The sequence below is a fragment of the Scyliorhinus torazame genome, chromosome 16, assembly GCF_047496885.1.
Source record: "Scyliorhinus torazame isolate Kashiwa2021f chromosome 16, sScyTor2.1, whole genome shotgun sequence".
In the NCBI taxonomy this organism is placed as follows: Eukaryota; Metazoa; Chordata; class Chondrichthyes; order Carcharhiniformes; family Scyliorhinidae; genus Scyliorhinus; species Scyliorhinus torazame.
The window spans coordinates 123,161,867-123,177,892 of NC_092722.1; the positions used below are offsets into that span (position 1 = coordinate 123,161,867).

Here is a 16,026-nt window from a genome sequence, read left to right on the forward strand (position 1 = left end):
GGTGAATGAAAGTTTAGAACGCTATGTGTTCCTTTCTAACGCACCTCCGCATTCTTGCGCAATATTGCAGCTACGGGCCCTCCTTCGACTCCATGATGCGCGACCAGATCGTTTTTGGTGTTCAGTCAGACCCCCTACGTTAGCAGCTCCTCAAAGTAAAGCAACTCACCCTAACGACTGCCATCGAGACCTGTGTCCTACATGAAAATGCCACCAGTCGGTACTCCCATATACAAGTGGCTGAAACGGCGCAGCAAGGTCCCCACGAGGCGGAACGGGTCCAAGTGATTGAACACCTCCAGGGCCTCAGCCTGGATGAGGGCGGCCATTTCACGCACTTTTCGCGGACTCCCGCGCTTGTACACACCAAACGAGGGGATGGCGACATGGAGGAATGTAATGCACAGGCGTGCACCACGCAGGAGACCGTACCGCGCATGCGCGGTGGCACAGCAAACGTGCTGACGTCACGACGTGCGGCAACTGTGGCTCCGCCCATTTAAAGCGGCAAGGCCCCGCAAAATCTCAACAATGCCTACGATGTGGAAGACTTGGCCACTCTGCTGCCTGCTGTCGAGCAGCTCAGCCTTCCAATTCATATCGTTTCAGCCAGCCTCGCAGGAATGTTCGGGCAATTCAACCCACAGTCACCGAGTCCGATTCCGACCTCCCACACAGCAGTGACACCGAGGACCTGAAGGCGCCTTTTCGAGTCGGTGTCGTAACGAAAAACAGGCTGTCCCCGAAGCAGAGATACCAGCCGCTGTCGGTATACAACATCGATCCAGACGATGAGTGGTGTGCCACCCTGAAGGTCAACCGGTCCCAAATACGATTCCGCCTGGACACTGGTGCCTCCGCCAATCTCATGGCGTGGTCTGCTTTCCAAAGCCTTCGTGTCAAACCAACCATTCTCCCATCGGCCTGCCAGCTATTGGACTACAATGGCAACATCATTCCTGCTACCGGCTCATGCCAACTCGAAGTGACTCACAAGTCACGAAAAGCCATCCTTCCTTTCGAGATCATGGGCTCCTCGAAGGACTCTCTGCTTGGCGCACAGGTGTGCAAATTGCTAAACCTCGTTCAAAGAGTTCACTCTCTCTCTCCTGATGACACGTCTGCCTTCCAGGATGCTGACTTCAGGGCGCAACTCAACGCTACCATCGGCCAGCACTGCAACGTCTTCGAAGGCATGGGCACGCTCCCATATACTTACAAGATCATACTCAAACAGAACGCCACGCCTGTGGTGCATGCACCTCGCAGAGTCCCAGCACCCCTCAAGGACAGCCTCAAGCAGCAGCTGCAGGACCTCCAAGACCAAGGAGTGATCTCCAGAGTTACGGAACCAACCGACTGGATCAGTTCCATGGTGTGCGTAAAGAAGCCTTCCGGCGAGCTCAGAATCTGCATTGATCCAAAGGATCTGAATCGCAACATAATGAGGGAGCATTACCCAATCCCCAAGTGCGAAGAGATCACATGAGAGATGGCTCGGGCCAAGCTCTTCACCAAACTTGACGCCTCGAAAGGATTCTGGCAAATTCAACTCGACAGATCCAGCAGGAAACTGTGTACCTTTAACACCCCTTTTGGCAGATATTGTTACAACAGGATGCCATTTGGGCTCATATCGGCGTCAGAAGTATTCCACAGGATCATGGAACAAATGATGGAAGGCATTGAAGGTGTTCGCGTCTATGTTGATGACATAATCATTTGGTCCACCACCCCGCAGGAGCATATCAGTCGCCTCCAGCACGTGTTCAAACGCATACGGGAGCAGGGCCTACACCTCAACAGAGCCAAATGCTCCTTCGGCCAGACGGAACTCAAGTTCCCAGGGGACCACATCTCCCAGTTGGGTGTGCGGCCGGATGCGGACAAGGTGGCTGCCATCACAGCCATGAAAAAGCCAGAGGACAAGAAGGCGGTCCTCCGATTTCTGGGCATGGTCAACTTCCTAGGGAAGTTCATCCCTAACCTCGCCTCTCATACCACAGCTCTCAGGAAACTGGTCAGGAAGACGACAGATTTCCAATGGCTTCCTGCCCACGAGCGCAAATGGAGAGATTTAAAACCAAACTGACCATGCCCCGGTATTGGCCTTTTTTGATCCAGCGAAAGTAACAAAAATTTTGACCGATGCCAGCCAATCTGGCATTGGGGCAGTGCTCCTGCAACGCCATGAGGCCTCATCATGGGCCCCCGTTGCATATGCGTCACGCGCCATGACCCCCATGGAACAGCGCTACGCGCAGATAGAAAAGGAGTGCCTGGGCCTGTTGACCGGTGTCGTCAAATTTCATGATTATGTGTACGGCCTTCCCCAATTCACCGTCGAGACCGACCATCGCCCGCTGGTCAATATAATACAAAAAGACTTGAACGACATGACGCCTCCAGCGCATTCTGCTCAAACTCCGGCGATAAGACTTTCAGCTCGTATACACCCCGGGCAAAGACCTGATCATAGCCGACGCTCTGTCCAGGGCAGTCAACACCCCATGTGACCCAGCGGGATTCGTCTGCCAGTTTAACGCCCATGTGGCCTTCGTGGCCTCCAATCTACCGGCCACGGATGAACGCCTCGTCCAAATTCGCCGCGAGACTGCGGCTGACCCCCTGCTACAGCGTGTCATGTGCCACCTAACAGACGGGTGGCTCAAGGGCCAATGCCCGCAGTTCTACAACATCAGAGACGATCTGGCGGTAGTCGATGGTGTCCTCCTGAAGCTGGACCGCATTGTTATCCCGCACAGCATGCGCCAGCTCGTCCTGGAACAGCTACACGAGGGCCATCTTGGCGTGGAGAGGTACTGCCAATGGGCCCGAGAGGCAGTGTACTGGCCCAGCATCAATGGGGCCCAGCCCCACAGGGGCTGTTTAGCACAGGGCTAAATCGCTGGCTTTGAAAGCAGACCAAGGCAGGCCAGCAGCACGGTTCAATTCCCGTATCAGCCTCCCCGAACAGGCGCCGGAATGTGGCAACTAGGGGCTTTTCACAGTAACTTCATTTGAAGCCTACTTGTGACAATAAGCGATTTTCATTTCATTTCATTTTCATGAGTTAGTCACATCCCCTTGGTCCAAGGTCGGCATCGACCTGTTCCACGCGCTGGGTAGAGACTATGTTCTGATTGTAGACTATTTTTCAAACTACCCGGAGCTGGTACATTTGCACAACATCACATCGTCTGCAGTCATCCGTGCCTGCAAGGACACCTTTGCTCGTCACGGCATCCCACTCACTGTGATGTCAGACAATGGCCCCTGCTTCGCAAGCCAGGAATGGTCCAACTTTGCCAGGAGGTACAACTTTGTGCATGTGACATCCAGTCCCCTGTACCCCCAATCCAATGGCAAAGCTGAGAAGGGCGTCCACATAGTCAAATGACTCCTCTGCAAGGCTGCCGATGCGGGATTCAACTTCTACCTCGCCCTGTTGGCCTATCGCTCGGCCCCACTGTCCACTGGCCTGTTGCCAGCCCAGCTGCTCATGGGTCGCACCCTGAGGACGACGGTGCCGTCCATTCACGTCCCAGACCTCGTTCACGTTCCGGTCCTTCAACGAATGCAACTGTCTCGTGCACAGCGCAAGGCGGCTCATGATGCCCGTGCAGCTGATCTCCCTGCTCTGGCTCCGGATGACAACATCCGCATCCATCTTCCGGATGGTGGCTGGTCTGCAACTGCTGTGGTTCTTCGGCAGGTGGCTCCCCGCTCGTTCCTGGTTTGTCTAACGGATGGTTCCATTCTGCGTCGTAATCGGCGTGCCCTTCGTCTCGTTCCGCACTCGCTACGTGATCCTCCGCCAGTGCCACGCCCTCCTGTTGTCCCTGTCCTGGACTATGCAGAGATTCCGGTTACTCTGCATCCTCCTCACTCTGACGCAGTCCAGCCCGCTCCTCAGCTGGTGGCTCCCGACCCACCCTTGAGGTGGTCAACCAGAATTCGTTGCCCACCTCAGAGACTTAATTTGTGAACTTTGCACTAATGGACTCTCTGGTCTGTTCTATTTTTCTGTTTAATCGTTCAAGTGGTTTGTATATAGTGTTCATCTCGTTATTTGTGTGACACACTGTTTTTTCTGCACCAGGCACCTTCCCATGTAAATAGCTTAGTTTTATGTACATAGTCCTGTAAATATTTCGCACACAGGTAGTCAGGAACATTCACCACACACTATTTATTGTCACGCATGCACATTTTTAAATATAAAACGGGGGATGTCATAATATACACCAGTATATCATGGTGCAGACACACACTGATGGACACACAGTGGGACCAATCAACATACACAACACCGCAGCCAATCACCAGTGAGAGCACACGCACTATAAAGACAGGGAGCATCAGAGTTCCTGGTCTTTCGAGTAGCAGCTAGCTAGGAGCACAGAGCTCACAACCTGCAACACAGACATTCACCATGTGCTGAGTGCATCAACTGGTTAGGACAAGGCAAAGGTCTTTAGTTAAAGCTAGTATCGTATTTACCCACAGTTCAAGTATGTTTAAATAGTTAACCTTTCAATAAAATAGTGTTGCACAACTTCAAGTGTTGGTGACCTGTATGTGATCCAGAACACCAACACATCACACAAGAAGTGACTCGACTGACACAAGCCTCCACAGCGAGCTCGTGGACAGCCTCCACGACAGAAGCTACGCAAGACTCCAAAGCGCAGTCTTTGCATGAACAAGACCACGAGGGTCTAGCAACCTCCTCTGAGCAACCAGCAGCAGACAATGCAAGTCTGCCACGCTCAAGTGAACAACAGAAAGACTATGACAGTCTGCCATGCTTAAGTGCAGAGCAAGAAGACTATGACAGTCTACCACGCTCCAAAGAACGACAAAGCGACTATGACAGTCCACACATATTGTTTGAGCCACCAGAAGAAGACTGACAGTCTACCCAGCTCAAATGAACAACAAGAAGCTACTGAGGCTCTATCCACTGTATGTGCGACAAGTGACGACAGCATCCCACTTCCCATACAAGGTGTGCAATGTGACAGACCTCAGCTAGTGTGTACAGAGGCACTCGACGATCACAGTAAGACCACTGGTGACTCCGGTGACACCACGTCACTTCAAACCTCATTCGCTCGAGCCTCTCCACAAGCAAATGCATTCCTGAATTTTTTAACTCCTGACGTGGAGCATCAAGAACTCTCAGCCGACTCCAGTGAACCTGCAATGACTCCAGACAGCGAGCAACGACAAACCAACACTGACTCAGGTGACACAGACCAGACTCCGGACGGGGAGCATCGACAAACCAAAACTGACTCAGATGAAACAGACCAGACTCCAAATGGGGAGCAACCAAACGCCAAAGCTGATTCAAGTAAGCCGGACATGACTCCAGACGGGCAGCACCGCAAACTCAGTGATGGCACGCTCAAGAAAACAGCAGATGCCACAAAGCACGCTGACACGAGTAACTATGTGAAGGACTCGTATTATCCACAGAGTGTGGTCCTTGAGCGCAGCGAACACAACAACAGAACCACCCAACACAACATCACAGCCTATAAGAACCATATCAAAGACAACGACACGACGCGTACCAAAGGCAACATCGTAGACAGCAAGCACGACAAAGACTACACCAATGGAACTACGACTGGTACAACATGATACAACTCTGCCCATGAGGGACACTGTTACTGCTCAGCTCAGTACAATGACATGCCATGGCAGGACGATGCATCTTACCAATTTACGTCTGCTGCACTACCAACAGGCAACCTGGCTTTCAAGACAGATGCCATCCAACATCGCTATCACACGCATCGGAAGAAAAAAAGACACCAAATCACACAGCAAAGTGATTTGACCACTTCATGGTTCCTTCAGCACAGGAACACTGATGGCGTTTACAATGCAATGCCACCATCAACATCACCAACTCACCAACCAAACCAGAAAGCCACTCGAACATAATAATTAATAAACTTTGGACTCATGCATATGATTTGGACTTATTGTTTAATGATCACTGTTATCATAACTTGTACAGAGTATCACTCATCTACCTAGTTTGTTCAATTTTCTTTAACACTGTGCAGAAAATATGTAACACGAAGAAAGGGGGGGTGTGGTGATCTACATCACTGTAAGTACACAAAGGGTTAATGTACATACACTACACCTAGCTAGACACGAGAGGGAACACCAGAGACATGACACACAGACAGTCAACCAATAGGTCAGTAAGATAGAACACGACCAATGGGCAGTCACGATACACACAGAGGTGACACGACCACAGGAGGGCATTACGCCAACCATATATAAGGACACTGCACACATGATCTTCCTCTTTCCTGTGGAGACACTCAGTGTGTACACAGGGTTGATTCAACATCACACCCACCACCTGGATTGCAGCAGACTAGTTAGTCAGTCTAAGTCGCTATAGAAGGATTAACAGTAGAGGCGAATCAGAGTAGGAGAATTGTAAATAGTTCAATAAACGTGTTGAAGTTATCTCCACGTCTGAACCTTCCTTTGTCAGAGTGCACATCAAGGAAGCCGCTTATGCTATGCCAAGAGCATAACAAGACACCAGGGGGTCCGCCAACATGTCAGTATGGTCACATGTCAGTAACGCTTAATCCAGGGGAATAAGGTCGCATGTTAGGGACGTGTAATCCAAGACGGTTGGGTCACATAATAATAATTTTTACTGTCACAAGTCGGCTTACATTAACACTGCAATTAATTTACTGTGAAAAGCTCCTCATCGCTACATCCGGCGCCTGTTTGGGTACACGGCGGAGAATTCAGAATGTCCAAATTAGCTAACAGCACATCTTTCGGGACTTGTGGGAGGAAACCGGAGCACCCGGAGGAAACCCACACAGACACAGTGTAGTGCAACAATTACTCACAAGTCGATAAGTGATGAAGTCAATCGAGGCTTTATTAAGCAAGACTTGTTCCCCAGCAGCTCAGTTACAGAATGCAGCTGCTGGGAGAACCCGGGCTCTTATACTCCGCCTTGCTGGGTGGAGCCAGCAGGCGGCAGATCCAACCAGGACCCAGTGCCTGTCTGCCAATAACCTCTCGGCTTCACAGGTACCGTTCTACCCCTAATACATACCACCACACACAGGGAGAACATGCAGACTCTGCACAGACAGTGACCCAAGCTGGGAATCGAACCTGGGAACATGGCGCCGTGAAGCAACAGTGCTAACCATTGTGCTATCGTGCATGTCAGGGAGGTGTAATCCAGGAGGGTACGGTCACATGTCAGGGATGCATAATCCAGGGGAATATGGTCTCATGTCAGGCATATGTATTCCAGGGGATACAGGAATTCTCTTCAGGGCCACGTGATCCATTGCTATTACTAATCTGGCTTTCTGTGATAAAGCACATTGTGACTGTATTGGCAGCATTCCTTCTGTCATGATATCCATATTAACATATCATGGTGCAATCACACACACACACTGATGATGTTGTGTTGGGTGTTCCGATACACAAACAAACCAGCACGGTTGTAGATGGTACAACTCTGTTTTATTATTCTGTACAATAACAACTGTTAACTTCTGGCTGTGGTTCGTACTTCACCAGTTGGCCTGTGGACCCGGCCCTAGCACTATCTTATAGAGGCACTCAGCACATGGTGTATGTCTGAGTGGCACGCTGTGAGCTCTGTGCTCTGAGCTATCTCCTGGTGGAATGAGTGGTGTTGCCTGTTTTATAGTGCGTGTGCTCTCACTGGTGATTGGCTGTGATGTTGTGTGTGTGTTGATTGGTCCGTCGGCCTGTCCATCAGTGTGTGTGTGTGATTGCACCATGATATGTTAATATGGATATCATGACACCTTCCTGCTCAGACACTGCTTTCAGAGCTACGTTTTTTAGTTTCAGTTTCAATCCTCATTGAGGAAATGATTTGAAGCAATTCACTGCAGGAAAGCAAAACAGAGCTGGAAAACAACACAACAAATACTCTCCTCGATCAACCTCTCGAAGCTGCGTTAAAGCTAAGAAAGGAATTCAGAAATTTTTCATTCAATCGGCATTATGAGGTAAAGTTCACTTGAATTACTTTACTCCTGGAATGTAACTGTAGACTGTTGATCACGGAGCTTGTTTTCAGGAATAAAACATACATGACAAAGCAGTTCAATCACATAGAACGGGGATTTGTTTTCTCTTTGTTTTGGGAATGTGAACATTGCTGGCTGGGGCAGCATTGATTCCCCATCTCGAATTGCCCTTGAGAAGGTGGCGGTGAGCCCTGTGAACTATGCAGTCTGTCTCATGTAGGTACACTCACAGTGCTGTTAGAAAAGGAGTACAGTGTTGTGGCCAAGAGTGAAGGAACAGCAACATGGGGCAGAATTCTCCCCAGAAATGACTAAGGAACCAATCTAACCGAATGGGAACAGAGTCTCATGTTGGGCGCATTTAGCCGGGCGTTTCTTGGCGCTCGCAGCACTGAGAAACATCATGCTATCTAACGGAACTTTGTTGTAACGCCCCGCTGAGGCTGCACTTATTCCCATTCCCTGCACTGAGGAGCTCGGCTCGCCGGAACTCCTCAGTGCAGGAGGACATCGAGACGCCATTTTAAAATGGTGCCTGACCTCTCGACCTCCCTGACGTGACCTCCGACCCCCTTCAAAGCCCCAACTCACCTTTGAGGGGGTCCTCGCCCATCCCCCCCACACTTCAGCTCTCATGGGCAGGGCATCCCTGCGCCTGATCCCTGGCGTTTAAAAATGCCAGCCTAGCATCTTGGCACTGCCAGCCTGGCACCATGGCAGTGTCCCTGGCAGTGCCATCTGGGCAGCTTGGCAGTGCCAGGCTGGCACTATTTGTGGGGACCAGCACTAAACAGTGATCATCTGTGGTCTCTGAGACGAAAGGGACTAGCTGCCTCACTGTAATATGCAGATTTGCCGAAAACTGACTCCGCCCACAATAGCCGAGATTCAGATTGCGACAGCTTGCGAGATCCCATTAGATCTCATGAGGCTCTGGTGACATCATGTAAAGAGAAAATGCATGAAAATTGCCAAGGGGGAAGATGGCCGCTGAGCTCATTACACCAGACATGTTGACTGTCGGCAAACAAATGGATAGGCCGTTCGAGCTGCAGGGCCAGGAAATTAAGGAATCCTTTAAAGCCGCTTTTGAAGAGGCAGGCTTTGAGTCTGATCCGTGAACAGTTGGTGCGAACTTCAAACGTGGTGAAGGTACATGGCGAGATGCTGAACGGGGTGGAGGAGGCATTGTCAAGGCACGAGGATCGATTCCCCTCGGTGGAGGCAGAATTGCTGCTTTTGGCGGAGACCAATAAAGGCCTGAGATTTAAAGTGGGGGACCTCGGGAATAGCTCACGGTGGTTAAACCTCAGGTTGGTGGGGCTGCCAGAGGGAATGGAGGGCTCAAAGTCGACCCAGTATTTCTCCGAAATGCTTTTTCGGCTGATGGGAGGGGACGAAGAGTTCCCTCTCCGGAATTGGATAGAGTACGTTGGGCGCTCAAGCAAAAGCCAAGATCGAACGAGCCATCACGCGGGCAGTGATAATCCACTAACCCAATTATCAAAGGGAGGAGGAGGTCTTGGAATGGGGAGAAAAGATTTGGAATATTGACTGAGACAGGCATATGGTCTGAATATATCAAGATATTGGAACTGAGTTGGCAAAGAGGCGGGCTGCCTTCAATAGGACAAAGGTGTTATTTTATAATAAGGACATGAGGCTTTGGGTGGTGTACCCGGTGCGACTGTGGATTAGAATGGATTTAAATGATCAATTTTCTGAAATGCCAGAGTAAACAGAGGCCTTCATCAGAGAGAAGAAGTTGGGGCCACTGTGAAGAGGACTATTTCGGACTCTGTGTATGAAGGTGTGACTTTGTAAATGTTTCTATTGCTGTGTTAACCACTGTTTCACATTTGCTCTGTTGGGGGCAGTTTAAAAAAGGGAATTGGTACATGTTCTTTTTTCTCTATTTCTTATAACGGGGAGAGAGGTTTTTGATTTTGTTGGGGTTTGGACACGGTTGTGAGGGAAGGGATATATGGGCTGTTGGTTGAGGGGATATGGTAAGGGGACCCTCTTTGGGAGCCACTTTGCTAGCTATAGAGAGAGGGGAGGCTAGCAAATGGGAGTGGAGTGGTGGAAGCCAAGTAGGGAGGGGTGCAGTAGGTCTGTCTAGCTGTAGGTTTGTGTATGTGCAGTGGGGGCATGGGGGTGGATGTGGCGCCAGGCAGTCTGTGGATCTGAAGGGGGTGAATAATGGAGGGGTTGAGAGGAGATTAACAGTGACCAGAGGCTTTTCTTTGTCTCATCCTGAAGTGGGGCTGGTGGCCATTTTAGATGAGCCTGATAACCATGAATTTGGTAGGGATATTGCATTACGGTGCAAATGGCTGACTCGAGGGGAGGCGGGGTGAGAGACCCCCAACGAGGTTGATCACCTGGAACATGTGGGGCATGGGGATACCTGTGAAGAGGGAAAGGGCTTATTCCCACTTAGAAAGGGAGCAAATGTGATGTTCCCAGAAGAGATTCACCTGTGGGCGCGGAACCAGATTAGGTTGAGGAAATCTTGAGTGAGTCATGTTTTTCCACTCAGGTTTGACAGCAGGGTGCAGGTGGTGTCGATTGTGGTGAGCAGGAGGCTTAGCTTTCAGGCGGGTGTGGTGGTGGATGATTCAGGAGCTCGGTATGTGATAGTCACCGGCACACTGGAGGCAAGGGCTGTGGTGTTGGTGAACGTACATGCTCCGAATTGGGATGATGCTAAGTTCATCGGTTGTTGGCTGCCATTCTGGAACTGGATTCCCCCCCTTGGCTGATTTTGGGGAGGGGAGATTTCAAATGCATTCTGGGTCCAAAGTTGGACTGCTGGTCCCTTCGGGGATGGCAAAGGTTTTAACGTCATTTATGGAAGAGAAAAGAGGGGCGAATTATGCAGCTGGTGAGAGGGTAAGGGGTTTTTGTTTTTTTGCCAGTTCACAAGGTGTATTCGCGTATCGATTTTTTTTGTTATGGGTAGGGCCTTGTTACCTGGTGTAAAGAATGTGGCGTATTCGGCAGTGATTATTTCCGACCATGTGCCTCTTCTGGTGGATTTAAAGTTGAAGGAGGCAGGGCACAGCGCACAGGTTGGAGGCTGGACGTGGGACTGTTATCGCATCTGGGGTTCTGTGCGAAGATTTCAGGGGCCATGGAGAACCATGTTGAATGAAACAAAAAGGGGATAGTCCCTCCATCTATGGTATTAAAGGTGGTGATTAGAGGGGAGATGATCTCATACAAGTCATATATACACAAGTCCACGGGCCGGTAGTGCGACAGCTGCGGTGCTTAAAGGGGACGGTATATGAGAATGGGGAGAAGGCTAGCCATCCTGCTCGATCATCACTTAAGATGGCAAGAGGCTGCCAGGGAGTTTGTGCAGGTCCTGAAGCCAGGGGGTGGGTTGGTCTCTCCCACAGAGAAAGTTAATGAGATGATTTGTTTCTGCTTTGAGGTGCTTTACAGGTCGGAACGACCAAAGGATGAGCGGGGGTGGTCGAATTCTTGGAGGGCTTGGAGTTTCCTCAGGTGGGGGATGAATTGGGGGAGGCATTGAAGGCACCGATGGGGTTGGAGGAGGTTCATGGGCTGTGGGTAAGATGCAGACGGGGAGGGCGCCGGGGCCTGATGGGTTCCCGGTAGAATTTTACAAGAAGTTCGCGGACCAACTGGCTCCATTGGTGTTGGGGATATTTCTCAACTCATAGGCGCTGGGGTCCCTCCCTGAGACAGTAAAGCAGGTGTCCATCTCACTCCTTCTGGAGAAAGGCAAGGACCCTAAAGAGTGTGGGTCATTCCGCCCAATTTCAATGTGGATGGAAAACATTTGGCGAAAATCCTCGCATTGAGACTGGAGCACTGCCTCCCGGAGTTAGTGGGAGAAGACCAGACGGGGTTTTTAAAGGGCAGAAAGTGTCGGGGCAACGCGAGGCAGATATTTAATGTAGTTCTTACACTGGCGGTGGTGCCAGAACCAAAAAGTCGTTCAACCGGGTCGAATGGAGTTATTTGTTTGCAGTGCTGGAGAAGTTTGGGATTGGGCCTGGGTTTGCATTGTGGGATCTGCAGTTAAATGAAGCGCCAAGTACTAGTATTCGAATAAACACAATGAATTTGGGGTGGTTCAGGTTGCACAGGGCGACGAGGGAGGGATGTCCTAGGTCTCCTCTGTTGTTCGTGTTGGTGAACAAACCATTGGTGGCAATTACTTTGAGGGCCGCGGATGACTGGAGAGGAAATGTGATGGGTGGAGTAGTGCATAAGGTGTCCCTGTACACAGATGACCTTTTGCTGTATGTAAGGAATCCAGGGTCAGTTATGGGGAGATAATGGGGCTTTTGAAGAGGTTTGGTTCCTTTTCATGATATAAACTGAATGTTGGGAAGAGTTAATATTTGTGGTTAGCCCTCAGTAGGGGTGTGCTGGGCTGGGAAGTTTGCCATTCCATCTGGCAGGGACCGGTTTTCACTATTTGGGGTTTCAGGTGACCCGGGACAGGTCACAACTTTGCAAATTAAATTTTACAAGCTTGGCGAGCAGAGTTAGAGCGGACATTCAGAGGTGGGATAGCCTTCCACTGTCACTGGCAGGCCGAGTTCAATCTGTTACGATGAATATTGTACCGTGATTTGTGTTCAATGCCTCCCTGTTTTTTTTGCCAAAGCTGTTTTTTAGGAGATGGAGTGGCTCATAAGGGGCTTCATATGGGCGGGGAGAACCCCCTGGATTCGGAGAGAGGTCCTACAAAGGGAAAGGCAGGTGCGGGAGTTGGCGCTGCCAAATTTGATGTATTATTATTGTGCGGCCAATGTGTAGAAGGTATTGGGTTGGTTTGGGGACCAAGAAGTTTATTGGGAACGGATGGAGTCAGTGACATGTAAAGGGACTGGCCTGGAGGCGCTGGCGCCGGCATCTTTGCCGTTTTCTCCACCAAAGTATTCTGTGAATCTGGTGGTCGTCCCCACGTTACAAATATGGCAGCAACTCTGTCAGCATTTGAAGCTGAGGGCGGTGTCAAGGTGGGCCCCAATATGTTGGAACCATTGTTTGAGCCGACAAAATTGGATGTTACATGTGAGTGTTGGAAAGGTAGGGGGCTGGAGAGGGCGAGGGATCTGTTTTTGAAAGGGCAGTTTGCGAGTTGGGAGGAGTTGAAGGAGAAAGCAGTGCTTGGGGGACCGGACATGTTCAGATATTTCCAGGTATGGAACTTTGTCCGACAGGCATTCCCGACTTTCCTGGAGGCACCGTCATCTACCGTGCTGGAAAGAGTACTCTAATGTGAGGGGTTGGAGGAGGGCAGCATGTCTGAGATATGTGGGCGGATCATGAGGGAATGAATGCTACGTCATCCTGCGCGAGGTTGAGCTTGATACAGCTAAAGGTGGTGCATAATAATAATCTTTATTAGTGTCACAAGTAGGCTTACATTTACACTGCAATGAAGTTACTGTGAAAAGCCCCTTGTCGCCACACTCCGGCACCTGTTCGGATACACCGAGGGAGAATTCAGAATGTCCAATTCATCTGACAAGTACGTCTTTCGAGACTTGTGGGAGGAAACTGGAGCACCCGGAGGAAACCGACGCAGGCAAGGGGAGAACGTGCAAACTCCACACAGACAGTGACCCAAGCCTGGAATCGAACCCGGGTCCCTGGCACTGAGAAGCAACAGTGCATTTGGCTCTGTTTAATACGTTTGCTCAAGAGTGGCCAGGTATCTTTCGATACCGCCACAAGGTTCAAAACCGAATACTGATCAAAGACTCGATACACCAGTTAGTAAGTTCAAAAGCAATGCTCATTTATTTACACATAGTCAAATCTACTCATGGATAAAACTCCACAACCTAAACTATCACTATCAGTAAAAGCCAATACTTAGCTTTGGGTGTCCACTCAGTCAAAGGGACAATGGCCGTTGCTCGGTTCTGAGGCTGCTGGGTTGAGCTGTCTACAGGAGAGCAACTAGGAGCATCTATCGCGTAGCGTGCGTTGACTTGGAACTTACTTGGTCTGGAGCAGTTTTGGCAGGTCTCTTCTCGTTGAGAGCCAAGGCCAAGAGAGTGATTCTCTCTTGGGGAATCCTTCTTATACCCAAAAGGGGCTTCGTGCACTTTTGGGCGAGCCTTGAACTTGGCTCCAATCAATTGGGCCGTTTCCCAATCATCCTTATCGATTTCCCTCCAATAGAGGGGTGGGTTCCCTGGTTGCTGGGCATGTCGTAGGTGGCTGCTGGTTTGCTTTGTTTTGGTCTCCTGTGGCGCCGGGGTGTCTGTCTTAGCATTGTTTACTTAAATGTTGCCTTTTGTTCCCGGGGATGGCTCATTAGTATGTAGATAGTTCTGCAGTACCGGTCTTGTCTGAGAGCTACAGCTCTAATCAACAGACAGACCTTGCACCTGCTTGCTTTTTCGGTACTGTCCAATTTTCCCTGCATTCTTTGCAAGTGTCCATTTTGTAATTGGGACATGGCCATCCCAGATGGTTACACTACGCACTGTGCTACCGTGCCGCCCTCACCAGGGTCAGGTTAAGTTAGTTTTTTGAGGCGGGCTAGGATAAGTGTGAGCGGTGTTCGAGAGGGTCTGCCCATCATATGCATATGTTCTGGTCCTGTCCCAAGCTGGTGGGTTTTTGGGGGACCTTTTTCAGCATTATATTGGCAATCCTGAATATTAACTGCGAACCCTGTCCTTTAGTTGCCTTATTTGGGGTGTTGGACCAACCGGAATTGAGGATGGTGTGGGGGGAGGGGGGGTGGAAGCGGATGCTTCTGTATTCGCATCGCTATTGGCCCGGCAATGGATACTGCTGAGCTGGAGGCCGGTGATGCACCCGGTGCCGAAGCATGGCTAGAATTCTTATGCCTCGAGAAGGTCAAGTGAGGGGGTCGATCTCATCACAATCCACCCACACAAGGGAGATCGCCGCTGGGAAAGAATTGTGTGGGACCTAAAGGCGGCGGCCTAGGTTGATTCCTTGGTGATTGGGGCACAATTTTTAAAGGTTGCCCTGATCTCTAGACAACCCTACAGTATCTGCCCCCTCTCCCCTCCCCCCCCCCCCCCCAATCACAGGCAGAGAACACCACCCTCACCCCACTCCAAAGCATCAGGAACCTCACATTGCTGATACCACTTGCCACTCCCCCCGCAGGTCACTGATACCCCGCTTTGGGGACGTCGAGGGACTCCCCTTTAAAGCTCCCCCTTGCAGTAGCCCCACTTTCAGCACCCCCCCTTTCAGACCCCACTTCATGCCCTCCCTGTCCTCTCATTGCCGTGTCCCCTCTCAGGCTCCGTCCCTTGGCAGTGCTCTTGGCACTCTGGCAGTGCCAACCTGCGGCATTGCCAGGTTCAATGGAAACATTTCAAAGTCCGGTTTTGGGTGCGGTATGGTGGAGCGTTTCACTACGGCCTCATTGGCAAGATCGCGGCCTGTATTCAATGGCGCCTAATGCCAAAAATGAGCACCTGCGAGATCCTCGACATTACTGACTCTGCTCCCTCGCCGCCTGATTAGCCCGACTCATGCCTTAGCTTCTCACTGCTAACAAGGGGGAGCTGCTTTTAAATGCTCCTTCACTACTCACTCCCAGTCAACACACAAGCATGGCAGCACGCAGGCCTGCTCCTCGCTTTGGGGATGCCGACCACGCAAGGCTTCTCAATGCTGTGGATGAGAAGCTGGGCAACCTGTTACCCCGAGAGGGTCGGACAACCAGCAGCAGCGTCAGCAATGCCGTCAGGGAGACAGTGGTAACGGCTCTCAGTGCGGGCAGCATGACCCGGAGGACCGGTGTCCAATGTCGGAAGAAGCTGGTTTAGCACAGGGCTAAAGAGCTGGCTTTTAAAGCAGATCAAGGCAGGCCAGCAGCATGGTTCAATTCCCGTACCAGCCTCCCCGAACAGACGCCGGAATGTAGCAACTAGGGGCTTTTCACAGTAACTTC

The 16,026-nt window shown here is 50.7% G+C and overlaps 1 protein-coding gene across 2 annotated transcripts in view; it reads left to right on the forward strand.

The window, feature by feature from the left end:
* Positions 1-7,907: 7,907 nt before the first annotated feature.
* Positions 7,908-16,026, forward strand: part of LOC140393031 (interferon-induced protein with tetratricopeptide repeats 5-like) — a 104,338-nt gene continuing 96,219 nt past the window's right edge. For both annotated transcript variants that reach the window (XM_072478974.1, XM_072478976.1), the window contains exon 1: positions 7,908-8,063. In XM_072478974.1, coding sequence (XP_072335075.1) covers positions 8,059-8,063 — 5 coding nt within the window. In that variant the 5' untranslated portion in view covers positions 7,908-8,058. The remainder of the gene's footprint in view (positions 8,064-16,026) is intronic.